Here is a 22232-nt window from a genome sequence, read left to right as displayed (position 1 = left end):
TGGGGAGCCCCCCACCACGTCCAGGGTGCCCCAGGGTCAGGCTTCACGTCCCGGTAGCCCACCAGGACAGTGGTGGGCACCCTAATACGCCAGCTGTGTCCTGACATCTGCAAACGGGTACAACTGCCAGCCAACAGCAGGCTTGGTGTCCATCCCGTGGGAGGAGACAGACAGCAGGGGACCCTTGCTGTCCGAGATACGGTTCCTGTGGCCCTGAGGGCCCCCAGTGGATGGGCGGGAGACGGGCCCCAGCCCACTAGAGACCCTCCCTCAGCCAGGCCACACAGCCGCTGGCCTGAACGCCACCCTCCTCCAGGTCTGCCCGCAAGGCTGTTGATGTTTGGCCCGTCTGAGCTGGTCACTCCCCTCTCCGGAGGGAAGAACTCGTCAAGGACAGTTGGATGGACTGGTCACAGGCCACACTCTGTATCGCTGCTGGGGAGGAGATAGGCGCCAGTCGAAACACAAGGGGCTTTGAGGAGGCCCAGGCTCTAGGCGGGCACAGACACTGGCCCCCAAGGTCACGTCTCCTCCCAGGGAAGACGGGCCGTCCTCCAGCACGGACATCCCAGGCTCACCCGCCCATATAAGCCGGGCCGCCCGTCCCCTTGCAGCTCCCAGGATGCAGGCTGCAGGCTCTAGGCTGGCCCTGGTGCTGTGGGCCATGGGGGCCCTGCTGAGGGCCGGGAACCCTGGGCAGGAGGCCTTGCCCAGGGAGCCCTCTGTAGGCACGGGGGGTCTCATCTTTCACCAAGACTGGGACTGGCTGTCCCCAGGGGTCCGGCTGCCAGGCAGCTTGCAGGACCCCCTGTGCCTGGTGACACTGGGCGGCGGCGGCAATGGGAGCAGCGCCCCCCTGCGAGTGGTGGGGGCGCTGAGCAGCTATGAGCAGGCTTTCCTGGAGGCCGTGTGGCATGCTCTCTGGGGGCCCCGCGACCTGGCCACCTTTGGAGTCTGCACCCCCAGCAGTGGGCATGCTGCCCTGCCCTCTCTGCAGTGGCTCCAGGCGTGGCTGGAGGAGCCCAGGGGGCGGCGGCTGGTGGTCCTGCACCTGGAGGAAGGTACGTGGGGGCCCATGGCCCAGGCTGGGCGGGGGATGCTGCTCTGGTCCCCGGCCACCACTCGGGTCATGTGATGACCACTGTTCTCCCGAGGAAGACCCCAGGCCCCTCCCCGGCCTCCCGGGGAGGTTGTGGCTGATGGCCCTGCTCCCTTGGGCTGGGCTGTGGGTTTGTGGCCCGGGAGGTGTGTGCCCTTAACCTTTACCAGGTCTGGAGGCAGGAAGGCTGGCTCCCGCCACCCCCCACACTGCCAGGAAGGTACCCCTCCCCCCACCATCCTGGAGGAGTTGCTGGGTGGAGCCAGCGTCCTAGACGTCCAGTGCAGGGTGCCCCTTCTGCTACACACCAGCAGCCCTGGGGACAGGGCCACTGGCCTCACATCCACTGCAGGGAAGGGGCTTACCAGGTGACCCCAGGAGGTCCCCAAACCCAGAGACTCCAAGGATTCAGGGAGGATAGGCGGCAGCCCCACCAATCGCTCAGGCCACCCATGTCCTGGCAAGTTCCTGCACCTGGTGTCCAGAGGTGGCCTGTCTCTTCCGCTGGTTCCCCAAGGCTCCCGGTTGGGGTGGGACTCTCCCTGAAGGACTGCAGGGCAGGCTCGGGGTGAGGGGGGGTCTCAGTGGCTCAAGTATACCCCTTCCCCGTTGTCCTGGCAATAGTGACATGGGAACCAACACCCTCGCTGAGGTTCCAGGAGCCCCCAACCGGAGAAATCAGCCCCCTGGAGCTGGCGCTGCTGGTGCTGTACCCCGGGCCCGGCCCCGAGGTCACCGTCATGGGGGCTGGGCTGCTGGGAGCCCAGGTACCGGGGTAGAGCTGAGCATTGCCTGGTCCCCAAGAGCTGACGCCCAGGGCAGGGGAGGGGCAAGGGTTTCAAAGGGAAGGGAAAGGTGCCAGGTATCCAGAGTGGACATCCTCCAGCTCCTGGGGTCCACCTCCAGCTGAAGGGTGGTAAGGGCAGCGGGCAGGGTGGGGCGGGCACCCGGCACCCCCACCCATCCAGGCTGAGTGCCCATCTCCTCAGAGTCTCTGCCCCACCGGGGACACCCGCTACCTGGCGCTGACAGTGGAGCACGCGGCAGGGGCCTGGCGCGGCCCCGGGCTGGCCCTAACCCTAAGACACCGCGGAGATGGTAGGCCCCAGGGGAGAGTGAGAGGGGGCGGGCGGGCAGCTGCCCCGGCCCCGCCCCTGAGCCAGCCCCACCGCGTCTCCCAGGGGCCCCCTTAAGCATCGTCCAGCTGCAGGCGCTGCTGTTCGGCCCGGACCCCCGCTGCTTCACGCGGATGACCCCGGCCCTGCTCCTGCTGCCCACGCCCAGGCCCGCGCCCAGGCCCATACCCATGCCCGCGCACGGCCGGCTGGACACGCTGCCCTTCCCGTCGCCCAAGTGCGTGCTGGCTTGGCCCGGGGGCGCGGGGAGGTGGGGATGGTGCAGCCTCACACCCACACCCGAACCCCCTCGCCTTCCAGGCCGATCCCGGAGCCGGAGGAACCGCGACCCAGCGCCGACCCCTTCCTGGAGACGCTCACGCGCCTGGTGCGCGCACTGCGGGGCGCCGCCGCCAGGGCCTCGCCTGCACGCCTGGCCCTGGACCCCGACGCGTTAGCCGGCTTCCCGCAGGGCCTGGTCAACCTTTCGGACCCCGCGGCGCTGGAGCGCGTGCTGGAGGGCGAGCAGCCACTGCTGCTGTTACTGCCGCCCGCCGGGGCCACCGTGGAGGACCCCGCGCCGCCGCAGGGCCCCGTGTCCGTGCCGTGGGCCGTGGGCCTGGCGCGCCGGGTAGCAGCTGAGCTGCAGGCCGCTGCCGCCGAGCTGCGTGGCCTCCCAGGGCTACCGCCCGCCGCCCCGCCGCTGCTGGAGCGCCTGCTTGAGCTGTGCCCGGGAGACCCCGGGGACGCGGGCGGCCCCGGCGGCCCGCTCCGCGCGCTGCTGCTGCTAAAGGCACTGCAGGGCCTGCGCGCTGAGTGGCGCGGGCGGGAGCGGAGCGGGCCGGCGCGGGCGCAGCGCAGCGCGGGGGCCGCCGATGGGCCCTGCACGCTGCACGAGCTGAGCGTTGATCTGCGCGCCGAGCGCTCGGTGCTCATCCCGGAGTCGTACCAGGCCAACAACTGCCAGGGCGAGTGCGGCTGGCCGCAGTCCGACCGCAACCCGCGCTATGGCAACCACGTGGTGCTGCTGCTCAAGATGCAGGCCCGCGGGGTCGCCCTGGCGCGCCCGCCCTGCTGCGTGCCCACGGCCTACGCGGGCAAGCTGCTCATCAGTCTGTCGGAGGAGCGCATCAGCGCGCACCACGTGCCCAACATGGTGGCCACCGAGTGCGGCTGCCGGTGACCCGCGAGCGGCGCCCCTGCCCATATTTATTCGGACCCTAATAAAGACCACAAGCCCCCCGCTGGGTGTGTCCGCGCGTGTTGGGGGCAGGCAGGGGCCTCCTTCCGCCGGCTCCCCTGGCGGCGGGGCCCGGTCATCGCCGGCGGCACCCGCTGCCTCCCGCCCTCCGCCACCCCAGCCGCGTCTGGAGCTCCCACGCCCGTCATTCAGGCCCCGGGCCGGTTCCGGGTCGAGGCGCAAAGGAGCCGGCGATGCGAGGGCCGCAGCACTCTCTTTATTTGGCTGGACCCGGGGCCCGCCGGGAAGGCCTGGGGCTCCAGCGCGAGCCCCTGGCGCGGCTCAGTCCCGCCCCTTGCCGGCGCGGTGCTTCTGGCGGCCCGGAGGCCGGTCTTCCTCGCTGGGGCGCCGCAAAGAGGCCCAGGCCTGCCTTTTCCTGTGCTCAGGGTCTCGGGACTCCTGCACCCAGGGCCGGCGGCCCCCTTCGCGGGCCTCCCAGCGCCGGGGGCGGGCTCCCGGGGGCTCCCTGGCAGCCCCCGGCTTCTCCGCCCTCCGCGGTTTCTCCGCCCTCCGCGGTCTCTCCTCCTTTCGGGACTTCTCCTTCCGCGGACTCTCTTTCCGCGGCCTCTCCTTGGGCCCTCCGTGGGCCAGGGGTGCGCGCTGCTCCTCGGCGGCCTCCCCAGACTCCCCTTCGTCCTTCCACGCAGCCGCCGCGGGCACCTCGGGCCTCTCCTCTGCCTCCACCTGGGGCGCAGGGGGCACCGATGGGGGTGCCCGGGCCACGGGCTTCGACTGCACGAGAGACAGTGGGGGTGGCGGGGTCAGCATAGACCTTCCCTGCCCACCTGGGCCCTTTGCCCTGAACGAGGGCCCCGCGCCCACCGCCCAGTGTCCTGGAAGGAAGCGCTTACCAAGTGCGGTGCTGGCTTTTGGGGGGATGAACTAGGTGGGGCCCATGGCTCAGGGACAGGTGCAGGGGCACCTGCCTCGCCAGCAACAGCATCTGGGAGGGGACCAGAGGGGACGCCAGTCAGCCCGCAGCGAGGGGCCGACCACGCTGTCATCCCAGGCCTCCCCACTACAACTCCTTCAGCCTGAGGACAAGGGGACCAGCCAGACCCCACTGGGTACCCAGAAACTGGGCTAGATCCGCCCCCTGCCGCTCCCCCTGGCCCTCGGAAGGGGTTCCCGGTCTCCGCTGTTGCTGTTGGGGGCGACCCCTGTCCTCCACACCTCCCCGATTCCATTTGCCAAAGGACAGGTCCTGTTTCTCTGCGGGCTGCAGGAGCGCCCTCGCACGCCAGGGAGGTGCCTGCACACCGCCCCGTGGGGGACGCGGGCGGCCCACGCTGAACGAGGAGGGTCTGTGGGGGGTGGCCGTCCATGCAGGGTCCGCGGAGGGAGGCGCACCGAGGTCCGAACCCGGAACTGGGGGCGGGGGGCGGGGGGCGGGGGAGGCAAAGCCCGCTTCGGAGGGAGGGGCCTGGGCAGCACCTTGGACGCGCACGGTCGGTCGGTCCCCAAACAAGAGATGCAAAGGGGGGAGGAGGAAGGACCCCGCACAGGGCACGTGCTGGCGCAGGGGGCGTGTCCGTCCCTGGCCGGCGCCCAGGCTCACCGCGGCACAGCTGGAAAGCTGAGCCCAGCAGCGCCACCAGCGAGGCGAGCACCAGACACTTGTTGAGTGACAGGTCCCCCCAGGGCAGCTCCTCGCTTAGGGCGGGCGGCGGCGGCGGCGGCTGCGGGGGCGCAGCCTGAGCCTTCTTGCGCGCGGGGCTCCGGGGGGCTGCGGGAGCAAGCGCAGAGGCTGAGGGCGGCACCTAGGGGCGGCCCTGCACCCTAAACTCATCTCAGCCCAGCCTGGCTGTGTGGCCCCCGGGCTGGGGAACTCAGCTTCAGTGGGATGTGCAGAATATTCTAGGAGGTAATTAACTAGCTGAATCATGAATCGGCAGAGGCACCCGGCCCTTTTAGTAACCACCTGTGACACCCGGACACCGCTCAGCCACGTCACATTCTGTCCCCTCACTCCCAGATCCAAGCTCCCACCTCAGGACCTGCCCCCCACGCCCGCCTCCTGCGCACCCACCTGCTCCTGCCTTCACCCTCTCCTTGCTGGGTCCGGGGGCCACCCTGGCCGCAGGCCCCTTCTCTGTCTTCTTGGGCCTGCCATCCCCTCCGCCTGCAGGGCCGCCCTCAGCTTCCAGCTCCTGAGGACTCTGGCGGGAAGGGGGGAGGGGTGGCCAGACGTCCCAGGTGTTTCTTTCCCGCCTCTGCCTTGAGGGAGCCCAAGCCCTTCCCACAGGCTGTGGAAACCCACCCCCTCGGCCGCATGTCCCCGACTCCAGGGGCGCCCCAGGCTAAAACCTGAGGGACGCGGCTACTCACGTGGGGCCAGCTGCTGGAGTCGGCCAGCCTGGGTGTCACTGTTGGTTGGAAAAGAGGGAGACTCAAGGTCAGAACCACCCTCCACCAGGCTCTGCTGAGGGCGGCTGGTGGCTGCCCCTACGGTATAGCTTGGAAAGCAGGCGGGCTCGGAGGCAGCTTTGCCCGAAGGCTCCCAGCACTTCCCTGGGGTGGGGGAGGAGGGCTGGGATCAAACTCCAGCCCGTGGGGCCCAGCTCCTCTGTTTTTTGGGCTCCTTACTGACCCCTGGGGCACCTGTGAGCCTCAGGCGGGCAGCAGTTTAAGCCAACGTAGGAGTTCAAGCCCTGGTGTCGGAGGTGACCACCTGGCCCGACGAGAAGGCTGGGGGCGAGGGCTGCCTCCTGCCAGCACCCCTGTGGGCACCTCGAGTCCTGTCCTCCCGGGGCCAGGCTGGGCAGGGCTCAGCCCATGCAGGGGGTCCTCACCCGCTTGGCAGCTGCCCAGGCCTCCATCCAGCTCCTCCAGGGCCCTGGTTGTCATGGAGATGTCTGAGAAGCCTGGGTCCAGACTCGGGCTGCTGCGGGGCTAGAGTGGGGAAGAGGCGTCTTGCACTTACCGAGCTCCCGCTGTGGGCCTGGGCCTGACCTGGGGGGCTCTGTGGGCATGAGTTAGCCGGCCCTGCCTCCCTCAGCCCTGAAATGGCCCTCTGCGTGGAGCTCCTTCACTCGGCGGATTCCGACTCCCATGGGGCATGGCGCGGGCACCCTCCCTGACCCCCCCAGGCCTGCCTTGGGACCTGTCCCCATCGCCCAGCCCCTCGGGGGCCCCAGCATTCCTGAGCACAAAGTGGAGACTGCTGTGGCCCAGAAAGGGCCCGGGACCTCCCCACCCTCACCGCCAAGTCACACAGAGACGTGCAGGGAGCCCAGACCAGAATGCGGGCCCGGCTCAGCTCATGTTCTCAGAGACCAGGGCCTATTTTTATCCAGTGCCCAGGGCCCGAGGGACAGGCCGGCGTGCGGCCCAGCCCCTCCCAGGCCTTTGCCCTCCTGGGGTCCTTCTGTGGACCATCCTCCCTTGAGGCTGCTGGCACTTGGTCCCCCCACGAACCCCTCAGCCCAGGAGCGGGAGCCCCCACAGCCAGGACCAGCCGCACCCAGCCACCACAGGCAGCAGGCGGGGGAGGGGCTCCTGCGGGCCTCGCAGTCCCGGCACCGGGTCCCTGTCCCCTCTCACTGCCTCTTGTCCCCACAGGGCAGAGGACGAAACCGAGGCCAGGAACGAAGGCATTGGCCAGAGGTCACAGAGCCTGAGGTCAAACCCGAGCCTGTTGGCTTCCCAAAGCCCTGCTTTTGGGGGGTCCCCAGTGCCTCTGGCTGCCAGCGTTAGCATGTCCCAACCATGGGCAGAAAGCCGACCCTTCTCCGGGGCTGGAGCAGGGCAGTGAGGGTGAGGCCCAAGGGGCAGGGGTGCCCACCCCTAGGCGTGTGGGGTCAGCCACGGGAGTCAGGGGCCCCCAGCGACCTCAGACATGCCCTCCCCAGACCCCAGGGACCCCCAACCCATGCCCAGGCCTCCCCCTGCCCCACTTACTCCACAGCCGCCTTGCTGGGCCTGGCGGACGGGATGGACGGTGGCCCCTGGACAGACAGCAGCAGGTGGCCAGAGGCAGCGGGGTGGGCCAATCAACTCAGTGGCTGGAGTGGGAGGGGAGGTGGGCCGGGCACAGCTGGGGCATCCCCCGCCCCTTGCCAGCAGGACCAGGCATTGGCAGAGGGGCGACCGCCCCCACGTGAGCAGAGCCGCTGTCAGGTTGGCCACAGTGAGCCTGGGAGCATTGGTTCCCGTCCCTGAGCCTCGGAAACAAGGGGCCCAGGGGTGGCGGCAGCACGGAAAGTGGCCCCTTTGCCTTCTCCCGTGGAGGCGGCCAGGGGCCCCGGGGAGGGCTCCGTGGAGAAGAGGCCGCCGTGGGGAACACGGGCTCTGCCAGGGCCGGGCGAGGCGCCTGCCGAGAAGCCTCGCTTTCCTGGTCCGGAAAGTGGGGTCACTGTCTCCCAGAGGGGCGGGGAGCTCGACGTGAGCGGATGACTATGAAGCGAGCGCTCGGTGACCGCAGGCCATTTTGGCGCCCGCCACCCGGGCACGCACGCGCTCTTTCATTTAGTCGATCCTCAAACATGCAGCCGCTGAGCCCCACCCGGCGACACAGGACATCATTTCATCAATGAGAAAAAAAACCTCTGTGTCGAGATATATTTTACACACCGTACAATCCACTCTTTTAAAGTGCGCGATTCACTCGTGTCTAGCGCATTCACACGGCTGTGCCGCCATCGCCCGCCGACTCCGAAACACTCCATCGCCCCAAAGGAAGCCCCGACCCCCTTAGCGGTGGCTCCCAAGCCCCGCGTCTCCCAGCCCCGGACACCCGCTCACCCACTTCCTGTCTGGGGACGTGCTTGTTCTGGACTTGTCATGTGGAGGGAGGCGCACGCCGTGGGGCACTGTGTGTCTGGCTATTCACACGCACACGGAGTCTGACCACAGATGCTAAAAGACATACACAGAGAAAAGATCTGGCGAGGATACACCCACATCCACTTAGTGTCCTCCAAGAGCACCCGTCACTCTTCCATCCGGCAACAGAAATGCTGTCGCAACGAAGACGAAACCTGGCGACCCCAGAGGCGCGGGCGAGGTGAGGCAGGAAGCGGATTGCAGGGCCGCAGCGCTCAGACCCAGCCCGCCACGCCTCCCTTTTTTCCGTAACGAAACCTTCGCCAAAGCATTTGAACTATCACAAAGTATTGAAAAGTCTATTGAGAAGCATAAAAGATAAAAAATATATAAGTTGGGTTAAAAAAACAAAAAAAAACAAAAAAACGGCCTCCGGTGTGAGATAAGCCCTGTTTATCCGGCCACGCCCTCACATCCTTGGGGCCTGTGAGTCTTCGGGGAGCTGTCACAAGGCCACTGGCACTTTATCACCCGCCAGCAGATGTGCCCGTGGATTTGTGGCCTCACGGCAGGGCTGGAAGCCCTTGCTGGGCTGCTTCTGCCCTGGGCTGTTTGACGCATGCCCTTGTTGACTTCTCTTTTTCCTTGCTGCTGGCTCAAGACTTTTTGTTCCCAAGAATAACTTAGCAGAAGTGGCCAGGCTTGAAAATGACAATGAATGTGGTAAGAGGCTCGATATTTTTTTTTTTTTTTTTTAACTTTCCAGCATTACATTCCGCAAACTTTCAAAACGTACAGAGAAGGGGAGAGAGTTTCACAGCGAAGGCCCACGTACCTGCCGCCTGAATGCCGCGGGAAGGAGCCGGCCGGGTCCGCTGTCCAGGCTGCGTCCGCCCACCTCTCGCCTTTCAAATTCCATTCTGAAGTCAGCCGCAGCCATGGAAGGACTTCGGCGGGCACCCCAGGTGCCCGAGGCCAGTCAGTGCCCGCCTGTGGCTTCATGTTTATGCGTAATTTCATGAACTGAAATGTAAAGTCTCGACTGTGCTATTGGATGGGTTTTGTCACAACAACGAATGTCACCCATCCAGTGACATATTCCCATTGCCCATGCATGAGTCTCCTGGGGCTGCTGGAACAAGTCGCCAATGACTCAGTGGCTTAAAACGACACACTTCTCATCCCCAGTCCTGGGGTCGGGGGTCCCACACGGGCCTCGTGGGCTACATGCAGAAGGGGCAGGGCCGGGCCGTCCTGAGGCTCCAGGGAGAACTGTCTCCGGCCTCTGCCAGCTTCCAGAGGCACTGCGTCCCTGGCTTGGGGTTCCTGCCCCCTCATCACAGTCACAGCCGGCGACGTAGCCTCGTCCGCTGGTTTCTCTGACTCTGAGCCTCCCGCCGCCCTCTCATGAGGACCCTGTGAGAACACTGGGCCTCAGGGTTCCCAGGGTTGTCCCCTCTCAGGGACCTTGACTCAGTCCCATCTGCAGCACCCCCTTTGCCACATGGTGAGGTGACATGTCCACAGGTCCCACAAATTAAGGGTGAGATATCATTGGGGGCTATTATTCAGCCAACTACACGTTGCGAGTCCTTTTTTAAAAATCATACAGTGAGACCCTCGGCCTCCCCGACCCATCCCCATGTCCAGACACCTAACCTGGCCATGGTGATTTCAGCAGGCACCAGCCTCCATCCTGGAAGTGCCCTTCCCACGCCCTCCACTGTCCTTTCCCCGGCAGCTCAGCTTTCACTGCCTCCAGGAAGCCCTCCCGGGCGCAGCCAGCCGCCTCCCAGCAAGGCATCTTCCCTTGTCCGATTTCTCTCTCGGTCCCCAGCAGGCACGCCCAGGGCAGGCGGCCTAGGGCCGCTGTGCTGGTCTTGAGCCTTTCCCCACCTTGGCCTGCTGAGCGTGGGGCGGCCTCTCCCGCCGGGTCAGCATGTGTAGGGACCCCCGAATTACAGGAAGGAGAAAAGTGACACTCGGAGGGCACCGGGTGGCGTCCGGTGACATCTGTGTTTGTCTCAACTGGGGGTGCTCCCGCCGTGGAGTGGGTGGGGCCGGGGTGCTGCTCAGCCCCCCACAGTGGCCAGGACGCCCCAGGAGAGTGACCTGCCCTCACGTGGAGTGGGGCTTCACTTCTGCCTCCGCAACCCGGCACTGTACGCTCCGTGACCGTGACCGAGGTCCAGCAAGCCTTTCGGCCCCGGGCGACATCTGGGAGGGGGCCTCCGGCCTGGCTTCAGTGTCGGCGGTCCTGGGGGGCAGCGGGCACCTTGGTCGGCACACCCAGCACCGCACGCGGGGAGCGGAGCGGATACCACAGCCCCGTGCTGAAGCCCGGCCACCCCCGCCACCTGGCAGCTAGCGGAGCGCTACTCCGAACCAGAGCCCCCTCTCGCCATGAGGGAGACACACGGCTCCCACCTCCCTGCCAGAGCTGGGGGCCCTCAGACACCCTGGTCCCCTGAGGTAACTTTCCCTGATGTGCCCCCCCACCCCCCCACACCCCATGTCTCCGCTGCCCCGCTTTCCTGCACGCTGCTCCACTGGTTTTCACCAAAAGGCTATATTTTCCCCCCTTCCACCCACAGCCATTGCAAATTAAGGCGCACTTCGGCCAGAAACAGCGCACGGCCTTTAACTGAAGCTAGACCCCTCCCCCACCCAGTGCCGCGTCCTGAGGCTTCTGCTGGCTCCCCCAAACTGACGCCTGCGTGCAGCCTAAGTTCCATCTCCCTGATGCTGGCCCGGCAGGCACGTTCTCGAAGACAGCCCACTGGGCCAGTTCCGCGTGAGCTGCAAGGCCAGTCTCGAGCCCACTGTGCTGGGGGTGGGTTGTAACCTGAGTCACTGTCTGGCCTCACTCATGGAGGGTGAGCACAGTGTGACCCAGTGACCCGTAGCCGGCTATTGGCAGGTCTGCATTCTGGACTCTTGGCCCAAAATCGCTGGTCCAGGTAAGATACTGGAAAGTTACTGAGAGGAAAAAAACAGATTTCCAAACCGGAGCTTCTTCCAGCCTCAAAAATTATAAATTAAATAATAGCAAGGAGGTTAATCCTACAAATAATAGAGGACACTTAACCACCCTACAGCGGCGTGGGCGGGAGCGAGCCCTCCCAATAAAATCGCAGGCCTCTGTAGAAGCATTGAAAACGCAAGTTAACTAAAAATGCATCTGCTTTAGTTTTCGCCATGAGACGCTGAGCTGCAATTCTAAGCAATGTCATCAATTCAAGATTCTTTCCCTGAGGAATTCTTTGGTTGGCTCATTATCTGCAATTGTTAGTTTTTGTTGAGTTTTAATAATGTATATTATTATGCATTAGCCATTTTTATTACCATCAACTAAACATTTTTATTACTTACATCCTATAAGTAAGTACTGCGTTCCACAGGGAAGGAAATTTTGGAAACACACAGGGTCTCAGACATGCTTCGCAGAGTAAATTTCTATCAGTTTTGTCATCATTCAAGGTCCCTTTGCAGAAAGTTTGTGTCTTTAACCCAAATGGACACATTAGATTGGGAATTCAAGTGAGATAAAAATGAGAGGAAGGGATTGTAAAGACAAAGAAACACACAGGAGCCGCTTCAATCCCATGTAACATTTTGAGTTTCCATTTGTGCCTAAAAACGTAAAACCACAAAGTGGGACCTGTAAGGAATGACATTTTTGCTTAGTAAGAGCAAAATTTAATTCTTACAAGAAATGTTTCTGAATTTAACCGGTCAGGAATGATAGTTTCGCTTGGGAAAAAATTTAGTTCACACACGAAACATCTGAGTTTATCTGCAAGGAGTAATATTTTTGTTAAGTCCAAATGCTAGACAAAATATTTTACTAAATTTGAATTTTTTTTTAACATTGAAAGTTCTCTTTTAATTGTAAGTTGTTTTTAAACGTTAAACACCGTATCCAGAAAACCATCATAGTCACCGATCATTACGAGGTTATTACTGAATATAATTTTGTCCTATTAAAGGGGGCGCTGGGACCCCTTCCCCCAAATACCTAGGGACTTGTCACCTCGAACCGCTGGGGAGGGGCCTCGCTAGAGGAAGGAACCTTAGCGAGGGCGACAGGGACCACGGTGGAGACCAGGCCACCGCGAGACCCCAGGAACCTGACCCAACGTGGCACCCCAGCCCCCAGGCCCAGGTGTGGGGGCGGGGAGCGCGAGATCGGCGCGTGCGTTCTAGGCGCCACGGAGGCCCCGCCCCCTCCGCGCGCCCGTCCGCAAACGGACGTCAGCTCGGGGGGCGGGACCCTAGGGGTTTCGACCAATCCTCGGAGTGGTTTCGCCCATCCCCTCGTCATCCGCCAATCATATGCCGAAGGGGGCGGTGCATCTGGGTTCCTGGCGGCCTCGCCCCCTCGTGCGGCCGCGTTCCCGGCGGCGTGGGGGGCGTGGCCTGGGCGCGGCGCCTATAAAGGCGGGCGGTGACGGCGGCGCCATTTTGCGAACGGCGAGCAGCGGCGGCGGCGCGGAGAAGCGCAGCGGAGGTTTTCCTGGTTTCGGACCCCAGCGGCCGGATGGTGAAATCCTCCCTGCAGCGGATCCTCAACAGCCACTGCTTCGCCAGAGAGAAGGAGGGGAATAAACCCAGCGCCACCGTCCACGCCAGCCGCATCATGCCGCTCCTCAGTCTGCACAGCCGTGGCGGCCGCAGCAGCGAAGGGTGAGCGCCCCGCCCCCGCCCGAAGCTTCCAGAAGCGCCGCGCGCAGGTCGGCGGAGGGCGGCCGCAGAGCGCCACGAAAGTCCCGGGGCGCGTGATCCGCTCCTTTGTCGAGGCCACAATCGCGCGCGGGGGGCGGGTTCTGGGCGCGGTGGGGGTGGGGCGGGCAGCGGCGCCGGTCCGGGCCCCGGGCCTGGGGGGCGCGAGGGCGCCGGGCTGGGTTTGCGGGAGCGTCGCTGGCTCGGGGAGCGGGTTTGGGGGCGGGCTGGTTTCAGGCCGAGGTCGGGCCCGGGAGTCCCATGAATCTGCACTTTGCGGGCGCGGCTGACAAGCGTCGGTCGCGGGGAGCGGGAACACCCCACGGGTGGGAGAGCTCGACCGCCCGAGCCCCCCACGCCGCGCCCCTTTGAGGCCTCCGTGGTGAACCCCACCATTTCGGTCCCAAAGGGGGTCGGTCCGGGTGCAGCAGGACCCCCGAGAACGCGCGGGGTGGGGAGGCGCCACGTAGGCGCTGTCTGTGGCTTTTCTCGGGTGGCGACCGGCCCGTCCTACGCGCGTACGAGCCCAGGCGCTTCGTGCCGCCCCCTCCCGTTAGGGGCGGACGCGGTCGTGTCCGCTTCTGAGGGGCGGGGGCCCGCGACGGGGCGCGCCGGCCGCAGTTGGCAGGATCCCAGCCCCGCCCCGCCCCTGGGCTCTTCATTGCCCGGCGGGGGCGATGCCCCGGGCCGCGGCTGCGGGCTGGAACCGGTGGCGGCCGTGCAAAATGGAGGCGACTCCGGGGCTTGTTTACACTGCGCAGCAAATGGCTGCTGGCGCTGTCGACTCCGCGGTTGTGAAAGTCTCCCCCGGGGCTCAGGGCCGCTCTGCCGAGATGACGCAACCGGAGGCCCGCGGGAGGGGCGCCGCGCTGGTGCTGGGCGGACGACAGAAGGGCCGCCGGGGAGGCCTCCTCATGGGGGAAGACAGGTCGTTGGTCCCTTGAGTAAGCGCCAGGACTTCCGATCTTGGCTGCAGACTGCACAGTGGAAAAGAAGAAGTCGAAGGGTCCGGACCCAGAAATGGGAAGCGGAGACTGCGGGGGAGGGGTTGGGTTGGTGAGGCTGTGCCTGTCTCCTAGGTGATGCGGGGGGGGGGGGGGCGAGGGGGCGGAAGGCACCAAGCGAGGTTTGGGTCTGGCGCCGGGCACCGCGGAGGCCATCCATCTAAGTGATCTGAGTCCTTGGTGGAGCCTTTGCGCTGCCCTGGGCAGAGGTGATCTAGTGGAACTTGGGGGGAGGGGCAGGGGTCCTTTCTGCAGGTGGCTCGACTGGAGCTCACCTTGTCAGGAAAGGCCAGTGTTGCTAACTAGCCCTTTTTCCTCCAGCTCCAGGGTCTCTGTTAACTGCTGTAGTCACCTGGGTCCAGGGCCTCAGTGGTGCTCCTGATGCCCCTCACCCACCCCTGAAGATCCCAGGTGGGCGAGGGAATAGTCAGCGGGATCACAGTCTGTCAGCTAACTTAGTTTACTCTGTAAGTACCCTGGGGGGACGGGTCCCTGCCCTGGCTGCCCAGCGGTGGAGGTTCTGGCGCCCTGCTCTGTGCCACTGGCGTCACCTGCCCGTTGTGATTGGCTCCTTTGAATCCGGAAATCAGGGTGCACACACAGCAAGCTGCGGCCAGGCCCTGCCCGAGCACAGGTAGCCCTTGGCAAGTTCTCACCCCGACCCTTGGCCGAGCCACCTCCCATTAGCTGCCTGGGAGGCCTCCTACACAGATGACAGACAGTACCACAGGGTTGGGTGACCAGCCGTTGTGTGTACTTTTTTGAGTTTTCCCCATTGTTGGCACTGAGAAGATTCCAGCCTGTGAGAGTTGGTATGGAAGGGCGGCTTTGTCTTCTTGTGCAGGACAATCGGCTGAATGTGACAGAGGAACTAACGTCCAACGACAAGGCCAGAATTCTCAACCTCCAGACCAGGCTCACAGACGCCAAGCGCATCCACTGGAGGGCGGTGCTGAGCAGTGGCAGCCTCTACGTGGAGATCCCAGGCGGCTCTCTGCCAGAGGGGGCCAAGGACAGGTGAGGGCCCCCTGAGTGTCACCACCACTCCCCGGGGAGGCAGAGCCTGAGTCAGAAGCCAGACGGGCCTGAGGAGTCCATTTTCAAGCAGTGGACCAACAGTTTTCAGGATTCCCACCCAGGGGATATTGGGACATAGCTGGGGACTTCTGTGGTTGTCACACTGGGGGTGCTCCTGGTATTGAGTAAGTGGGGCCGGGGATGCTCAATACCCCCAGTGCCCAGGATGGCCCCCCACAGAGGGTGGCTGGTTCCAAGGGGTGACTTGGCAGAAAGGTGCTGGGGGTCACCGGGCCCTGGAGAGGGGCGGGCGGGCAGGGGCTGGGCTTCCACGGCCGGCGGGCGGATCCTGACGTGGCGCTTCAGCTTTGCAGTCCTTCTCGAGTTTGCCGAGGAGCAGCTGCACGCCGACCACGTCTTCATTTGCTTCCACAAGAACCGCGACGACAGAGGTGGGTGACCACCAGGGCCATCTGCTCCTGCAGGGCTGAGAGGAGAAGGCCACCCACCCCCGGTGTGGCACGGCCTGGGGTGTAGCCTGCCGCCCATGGCCCATTCTCAGACCTCGGCGCCCACTCATCCTGTCCACAGCTTGGGCCACACCCTGCTGGTGTCCCCACTTTGTCCTGCTCTCTCTCTGTTGGCAAAACCCCCGGGCCTTCGTTAGGGGCTGTCACGTGGGTGGGCAGGTGGGCTTGAAGCCCAAGTGCTGGCTGCCCGGCGGTTCTGACTCGGTTTCCTCCACAGCTGCCCTGCTCCGCACCTTCAGCTTTATGGGCTTTGAGATTGTGAGACCAGGGCACCCCCTTGTCCCCAAGAGACCCGACGCTTGCTTCATGGCCTACACGTTTGAGAGAGAGTCTTCTGATGAGGTCGGCTAGTGGCCGAGCCGCCTGCACCCCTCACCTTTGCCGCCACCCCCAGGTCACCACAGACCGCAGCCCCTTCGTCGCGCTTACGCCAGTGGTGTGACCAACTGCACTCGGGGTGCAGCTGTCAGGCCCGCTCCCCTCTTCTGGGTTCGTCCGCATGTTGTAATTGTGCAAATAAATGCTCACTCCAAATTAGCGATATATTTCTTGAAGTTTAATATTGTGTTTGTGATACTGAAGTATTTGCTTTAATTCTAAATAAAAATTTATATTTTACTTTTTTATTGCTGGTTTAAGATGATTCAGATTATCCTTGTACTTCGAGCAGGAATTTCTCATTTGAAGTTTTGGAAACAGTTTTAGGTCTTAACTTGGAAAGACGTATTAATCTATCCTATTGCTCTCAAAAATCAAATAAAACTGATTACATCTCCAAGACCTGTTTTTGGCTCAGTGGTGTTAGCGTTCCTGGAGACTGGCAGGGGTGTCTTTGCGGGGAGGGGTGTCATGCAGACCTCCTGAGTGACCCCTTTGACAGGGGAGAGGGACCTGGTGTAAATCAAGAGCTCAGTCTCACCTTTGGCCATAGCCAGGTTTCCTTGGGAGGTGCTGGCTGTGAGGCTGGTCCAGAGTCCCAGGTCCCCACCCCACCACCTCTGCCTCATCCTCCGTCCAGGCTGGAGCAGCCCACCCCACCTGACACTTTGGACTCCCTGTTTCCCTTTTCCCATGACCTGGAGGCAGGCCAACTTCTTGCTCATCCTTGATGCCCTGACCTCTGTCCGAGGCTGGGGCCAGCTAGGGACTTTTCCAGTGGGCAGGTGGGGGTGTGACTGGGTTCCCCTTCAGTGTCTGTGAGGACTCCTGTGCACCCTCATTGCTTCTGGAGAGGAGGGGGAACATTGCAGTGCAGATCTGGGGCAGGAGCACTCCTGGCAGAGATGATCCTCCAGTAGGGGGGCGCGGCAGGGTGGGGGTTGTACCCAAGTCCGGCACAGGCAGGACTGCAGCGCCACCTGCTGGTCCCATCGGGGAACACCCAGAGTCACATCTAGGCTTCAGATGAGAAATGGGTTGCAGGGGGAGGAGGAAAGGTGCTGGGGGACTGGAGTTCGTGTGCGGGTGTGCGGGCGGGAGGGGATAGTCGGCCACCTGATGATGGGGCCAGTCTTCACAGGCCTGGGGCTCGGAGCTGGACACACTCCCAGACAGAGAGAGGGCGTTGGGCGGGGATGAGGAAGGGCAAGTCAGAGAGCGGAGGGCACTTCCAGGAGAGGGACAGGCTTGGGCAAGGCCCGGAGGCCAGAGGGCACCTCCACGGGGCACCTCCACGGTGGCCAGCGTGGCGGAGGTCAGGACGGCCTGTGGAGCCCTCAGAGGAGCTCCAGTGTGGTCAGGGGGCCCTAGGGAACCGCGGGAGAGGTCCGAGCGGGACAGGGGCCCGGTTGTTCGGGGGTCACCAAGATCTCTCAGAATCGCCACGCTAGGGGAGGGGGAATGAGGCAGCATGCTGAGGCCCGGGCCAGAGCGCCCGTGCCCACTCTTCAGAAGCACAAACCAAGAGCCCGTTCTCCCCCTCGTGACCCCTGATGAGTCCTGCACACGGTCTATTCCATCGTCCTGTCCTACTACTTAGGCACTGTGTGTGAAGCCCAGCACCTGTCCTGAGGGACTCACAGCCTGGTGGCTAAGGTGGACAAGTGACAGGTGTGAGGTGAATAAACACTTCCGGGTGGAGATAAATGCTCGGTAGAGGGCAGGGGAAGCGGGGTGAGGAGCTGGGAAGAGCCCGGGGGGCCCACTTTATTGACTTAGAAGAGGTGGGGTGGCAGGGGGCAGTCCATGCAAAGGCTGGGTGGCTGGACAGAATTACTTGGGACAGGGACAGCAAGGAGGCCAAGGTGGGTGGAGAGAGCATGGGGGTGGGGGGGAGGCCGGGAACATTGGGGAGGTGAGTTCAGACCTCACTGGGGCGGGCTGTGCTGGGTGGGCTCCTGCCCCTCCCCTTGCCCTAGAGGCCGGCCCCCTGACAAGGACAGTCACACCGGAGGAGTCGCTGGCCATCTCCAGCACCAGGGGGTGCTCCAGGGCCAGGCGTACCTCCGATGTGGGCACTGGAAGGAGTGTGTGAGCCATAGTGGAGACAAGGACTGTCGGCCTGGCATTAGAAGGGTACCCTGGCTTCTGGAAGGTGCAGGGGGAGTCCACACACTCAGAGTGACATTGATTGGCAGGGAGTATCCTCACCTGGAAGAGAGGTGAGTGGCCCTGGCATCGGAAAGCCTCAGCAGGCACTGCCCGTTAGCTCCCTGCCCTCTAGGGGAGGCCTTGGGCCTAAGGCCCCAGCATGGAAGGGGCAGGCGTTGCAGGGAGCGACCCACCGGGCTCCTTCCGGAAGGGGGGACCTACCCTCCTGTGGAGACACTGCCACCAGCCCCATCTCTGGAAAAGGGGCGCCTGCCTCGTGGAGAGGTGCGGGAACAGGCGCGCCCGCTCTGGGAGGGGTCAGCCCCACAGCAGGTCCAAGGCGCAGCCCATAGAGGCCTCGGTGGCCTCCAGCAGGTATTCGCAGCACAGCCAGTCCTCCAGGCCAGGCGCCTCCCCGCCCGCGGCCCGCTCCGCCAGGCGCAGGACCAGCAACGCGCGGCGCACCCGCAGCCAGGGCCCCAGCGGCGCTCCGCGGCCCCGGAGCGCGGCCCCCGGGCCCCAGAGCAGTGCCTGCAGCGCCCCGCGGGTCAGGGCAGCCGAGGGGCGCGCGCGGGCCAGCTGGGTTGCCAGGCGCTCCAGGCCCACGGTCAAGGGCGTGGCCAAGGGCACGCGGCCAAGCAGCGCGCGAAGCAGGAGACCCAGCTGCAGCGCGTGAGCGCCCAGGGCTTCGGGCGGCCGTGGGCGGACTTGGCCGAAGTCTGCGAGCAGCAGGCGCGGGGGCCCCCAGGCCGCGCAGCCCCGCGGCGCCGCCAGCAGCAGGTTTTCCAGGCGCAGCTCCGCCAGGGCGGCGCCCCGGGCCTCCAGGCACTCCAGGGCCGCGCTCAGCTGCAGCAGCAGCAGGGCCAAGGCCCAGGCGAAGTCCGGGGGCCTCCGCGCGCCCGTCTCTGCCAGCCACTGCGCCACCGTGCACTGCGGCTCCTCCGCCATTAGGGCCACAGGGCCACTCCAGGGCACCTCCGGCAGCTCACCCTTGGGCACCAGGCCGCACAGCCCCTGGAGGTTGAAGTGCGCAGGGAGCGAGGCCTGAAGCTCCAGTCCCCACCGGTGAGGCTCCTTGGCTCCCGGCTTCGGCACCTGTGGGGCAGAGGGGGCCCTCAGGGCTTGTCCGGGGAGCCCCTCAAACCAGCCCAGCATGCCCTAGCCACTCTTATCTGCCTGGAAGCCTTTCGGCCCTACCTACTGTCTGGCTGTGCTGGGAGGCAGCCTGCAGCCTCCAGAAGCGGGGGGTTGGGCCCCGGATAACACATTCCGTTTAATTGATGAGGGTCCTCCAAAATGGTGACGTGTCTGACGCCTGGTGGTACACCTCACTCAACAGGACTTTTTTTCCCCCTTAGTGGTACGTAAAACAGAAGCATCTGATGACCGAACGTGACGTTTGCATAATTATTACTACTGAAAGTGGTAGCTGTCAGCCAGCTGTGGCTGAACTCAGTGGCTTCCAGCCAGAATTCCCTGGGGAGCGAGTTAAAATGCAGATCTGTGGGCACCTGAGAGGAGTGGGGGAGGGTTTTTAACGAGATCCCCGGATAACTGGGAAATGTGGTTGCAAGGGCTGTAAATTCATGTTAGTTGCCGAAAAAGCAGGTAAATGCAAACTGTGGGGGTGGGTTACGCCCAGGAGGGAAAGCTGGGGGGCGCTCCCGGGAGGAAGAGGGTGCAGGCGGCTCACCTTGGCGGCCAGGACGTGCCACACTTCCTTGTCGACCCGAGCCATGCGGTAGTAGAGGGCCTCCCCGCTCTCCACGCAGGGAGACCTGTCCAGCAGGCGGAAGCTGTGGCCTGGGCGGCAGGGGCCGGGGCGGCCCCCCAGGAACCGCGCTCGGAGCCGCGCGTGCGCGCTGCGCAGACCCTCCAGCTGGCGGGCCTCCAGCATGGCGTGCACGGCCTCCGGGCGCAGCAAGTCGTGGACGGACAGGCCCAGCTCCGTGTCCGAGGAGCACAAGAGGAGCTCTGCGTGGGGACAGGCCGGCCCCGCCTTGTCATCACCTGCCTGGCTCTCATCCACACTGCGGGACCCCAGAAGGGGCCTCCGAGCCGGCCCTGCTGGAGTCGGGCTGGGCCTGGGGACCCTGTGGGCAGGCAGGGACCAGGCCCTGGCCAGGGCCTTCTTGGGCAGGGGTGGGGGCGGGACCCGTGGGTCGGTCGAGGAGGACCCGGATGTCCGCGGTCGGTAGGCCTTGGAGGGCTGCAGGTGGGCCCGGAGCTTACCTGTGGGGCGGGGAGAGGACACGGAGCATGAGGCCCTGGACACAGGCCGCACCCCTGGGCCCCGTGCCCCATCTCCGAAATGGAAATAAAACCAGCACCCGTCTGTCCTGTGCCCTGTGGGGCAGGGACGCCACCCCGTGCACGGACGAGGGGCCGGGCTCAGAGGAGGGATGGTCGGCGGCGGACGGGCGCCAGGTGGCCCGCTTCCCTGCGGGGCTCTGGGCAGCCGACCGCACCTCCCCGGACTCCCGTTTCCTCGTCTTTACCAGCCTGTGAGCTCGGCCTCTTTTTCTCTCTCTAACAGAGATGGGAGAAAAGCGAATCTGGCCAGCGGCCTGAGAGACTCCGCCCCCTTGCTCTGGCCACCTGGGGGGGAGCGGCAGGGGGGAGCGGGGTCTGGACACCGCCTCCCAGCGCGCTTCCCTCAGTGGCTCACCGAGGTTGCTGTAGGTGGGCTGCGTCGGCCAGGTGGGGGCGCTGGGTCCGGGGGGCGAGGCGGGTGGCTCCGGACTGTTCATGCTGCTGAGCCGGGGCGAGCGTGCGTGTGGGGCACGTGCGGGCTCCGCGGCGGCGGGGGGCGGGGTGCCGGGCCCTGGGAGAGAGCAGGGCGGTCTTCGCACCTTGTCTTCTTGCCCAGCCCGGACCCCACCGTGTGGCCCTGGGAGCGTTTCTCCCCCTCTCTGGGCTCGTTTCCTCATCCATGAGGCAGGAGTGGCGCCCATCAACCTTTCGGGGTGCTGGGAAGGACCCTGTACCTTCCCCGTGTGGATAGACTGTCCAGCAGTGAGGACAAGCCACCTGGAGGACAGCTGGGGACCGCTGACAACACTCAGCGACTTGAGCTCCGGCCTCGTCGCCTCAAGCCAATGGCAGCCCGGCCCCCCGCTCTGCCCCACCTGGAGTCCGGGTCACCCCAACCTGGGCCAGTGGCCACTTCTGCCCTCTCCCTGCCCCAGTACCCCTCCAGGAGCCCCTCACCTTCAGGACAGGCGTGACCGCAGGGCAGAGGGCCTTGGGGACAGACTCCTGATGGCTGCAGCCCCTGGGCTGTCTGACCTGTCCCTGGCAGAGAGCCGGAAACGCCTGTGCAACAGCCAGACCGCAGGCGGGGCCGGGACTGGGGCCCTTGGGCACCACCTCCCCAGGGCCAGGCCCGGGGCTCAGAGGTGGGGACAGTATTCCAGGCCGGAGTGGCAGCCCGGGTGGATGCCGGGAGGTGGCACCTGGAGGCAAACGGTCCAGGACCGAGAGCCCGGCGGGGGCAGGTGGGGAAGACCTGAGGTCTCGCCGGTCACCGCACAGGGCGGGCGGCCCTGGGGAGCCCGGGGAGGTCAGGGGAGCCGGACGCGTGAGGTCAGCCACCTGGGGGAGGGCAGGGAACCCCAGTGACGACTGTTTGGGGAGAAACGCACGCAGGGCTGTGTCCTCTGTGGCTTTCACTTCCTGCAGAACCACTTCCCCTTCTGTCCTTCCGAGAAGCCCCGCCCATCCTGGGACCCTCCACTCGGCCCGTGCCCCCCGCGCTCTGGGCGGTGGCCCGGCAGTCAGCCCAGCCCTGTTCTGACCTGCCCTGCGCCCCGGGCAAACCCGCCCCCTCTGCGTTCAGTGAGGCAAGGCACCCCCAATTTTCACAGCGCAGTTGCTGGTCTTCCTTTAAAAAATGGAATGATCTCACTTCCCACCCCCTCACCCTCCCGGGGGCTCCCCTCCTCTGACCCTGCACCTCAAGAATAAGACAGGATTCAGGAAGCCTGGATCTTGACCTGGTTTGAACCAGGATTGGGGCAGCCAATGAAGATGGGGAAACTGAGGGACGAGGCAACCGTTTTGCCTGTCTTTGCTGCAGGAAGAAACGAGGCCGCGAGGGAAGGTCCCATGGCCGAGAACCGCAACCCCCGCCCTCCGTCTTCTTAGAAATCAGGCCCAGAGGGGTCACCCCTCAACCCCCAGCACGCCTCTCTGCTGCCCCTGTCCCCTGCA

General features: G+C 64.7%; 4 protein-coding genes across 8 annotated transcripts; 2 read left to right on the top strand and 2 right to left on the bottom strand.

The window, feature by feature from the left end:
• The first annotated feature begins 84 nt into the window (after nucleotides 1–84).
• Nucleotides 85–3459, top strand: AMH (anti-Mullerian hormone). The gene is made up of 5 exons (XM_016163554.2): nucleotides 85–1061; nucleotides 1724–1866; nucleotides 2089–2197; nucleotides 2281–2452; nucleotides 2536–3459. Exons 1-5 carry the CDS (start codon nucleotides 623–625, stop codon nucleotides 3395–3397), a joined length of 1725 nt encoding a protein of 574 aa, XP_016019040.2. The 5' UTR covers nucleotides 85–622; the 3' UTR covers nucleotides 3398–3459.
• Nucleotides 3460–3667: 208 nt separating this feature from the next.
• Nucleotides 3668–9675, bottom strand: JSRP1 (junctional sarcoplasmic reticulum protein 1). 5 transcript variants are annotated; one of them, XM_036234159.1, is made up of 8 exons: nucleotides 8198–8212; nucleotides 7355–7401; nucleotides 6247–6346; nucleotides 5783–5820; nucleotides 5484–5613; nucleotides 5013–5180; nucleotides 4306–4397; nucleotides 3668–4186 (listed from the first exon to the last, which is right to left on the bottom strand). In XM_036234159.1, exons 3-8 carry the CDS (start codon nucleotides 6299–6301, stop codon nucleotides 3737–3739), a joined length of 933 nt encoding a protein of 310 aa, XP_036090052.1. In that variant the 5' UTR covers nucleotides 6302–6346; nucleotides 7355–7401; nucleotides 8198–8212; the 3' UTR covers nucleotides 3668–3736. The 5 variants fall into 5 exon arrangements, with proteins under 5 accessions (XP_036090052.1, XP_036090054.1, XP_036090053.1 ...); XM_036234161.1 differs by lacking the exons at nucleotides 5013–5180; nucleotides 5484–5613 and adding an exon at nucleotides 9054–9675 and having other exon boundaries at nucleotides 8198–8311; XM_036234160.1 differs by having other exon boundaries at nucleotides 3668–4138; nucleotides 7355–8959.
• A 3011-nt stretch (nucleotides 9676–12686) lies between these two features.
• OAZ1 (ornithine decarboxylase antizyme 1) lies at nucleotides 12687–16269 on the top strand. Its single transcript, XM_016163557.2, is given in 6 exon segments — nucleotides 12687–12904; nucleotides 14266–14323; nucleotides 14325–14411; nucleotides 14789–14961; nucleotides 15328–15413; nucleotides 15709–16269. Coding segments are annotated over 6 exon segments (684 nt in total). The 5' UTR covers nucleotides 12687–12758; the 3' UTR covers nucleotides 15843–16269.
• Nucleotides 16081–21517, bottom strand: PEAK3 (PEAK family member 3). The gene is made up of 4 exons (XM_016163556.2): nucleotides 21231–21517; nucleotides 20689–20844; nucleotides 19714–20252; nucleotides 16081–19115 (listed from the first exon to the last, which is right to left on the bottom strand). Exons 2-4 carry the CDS (start codon nucleotides 20768–20770, stop codon nucleotides 18339–18341), a joined length of 1398 nt encoding a protein of 465 aa, XP_016019042.2. The 5' UTR covers nucleotides 20771–20844; nucleotides 21231–21517; the 3' UTR covers nucleotides 16081–18338.
• Nucleotides 21518–22232: the final 715 nt, after the last annotated feature.

The sequence above is a fragment of the Rousettus aegyptiacus genome, unplaced genomic scaffold, assembly GCF_014176215.1.
Source record: "Rousettus aegyptiacus isolate mRouAeg1 unplaced genomic scaffold, mRouAeg1.p scaffold_m13_p_16, whole genome shotgun sequence".
Taxonomy (NCBI): Eukaryota; Metazoa; Chordata; class Mammalia; order Chiroptera; family Pteropodidae; genus Rousettus; species Rousettus aegyptiacus.
The sequence above is the reverse complement of the archived record's forward strand: the minus strand, read 5'-3'. Positions and strand labels throughout refer to the sequence as shown.

Coding starts and splice junctions, on each gene's coding strand:
- AMH (XM_016163554.2), top strand. CDS start 623: ATGCAGGCTGCAGGCTCTAGGCTGGCCCTGGTGCTGTGGGCCATGGGG. Junction 1,867..2,088: donor CTGGGCTGCTGGGAGCCCAG/GTACCGGGGTAG, acceptor CCATCTCCTCAG/AGTCTCTGCCCCACCGGGGA. Junction 2,453..2,535: donor CTGCCCTTCCCGTCGCCCAA/GTGCGTGCTGGC, acceptor CTCGCCTTCCAG/GCCGATCCCGGAGCCGGAGG.
- PEAK3 (XM_016163556.2), bottom strand. CDS start 20,770: ATGAACAGTCCGGAGCCACCCGCCTCGCCCCCCGGACCCAGCGCCCCC. Junction 20,253..20,688: donor GCCCACCTACAGCAACCTCG/GTGAGCCACTGA, acceptor CCCGCCCCACAG/GTAAGCTCCGGGCCCACCTG. Junction 19,116..19,713: donor GGCACGTCCTGGCCGCCAAG/GTGAGCCGCCTG, acceptor TCTGCCCCACAG/GTGCCGAAGCCGGGAGCCAA.
- JSRP1 (XM_036234159.1), bottom strand. CDS start 6,301: ATGACAACCAGGGCCCTGGAGGAGCTGGATGGAGGCCTGGGCAGCTGC. Junction 5,821..6,246: donor CCTGGGCAGCTGCCAAGCGG/GTGAGGACCCCC, acceptor TCCAACCAACAG/TGACACCCAGGCTGGCCGAC. Junction 4,187..4,305: donor AAAAGCCAGCACCGCACTTG/GTAAGCGCTTCC, acceptor TCTCTCGTGCAG/TCGAAGCCCGTGGCCCGGGC.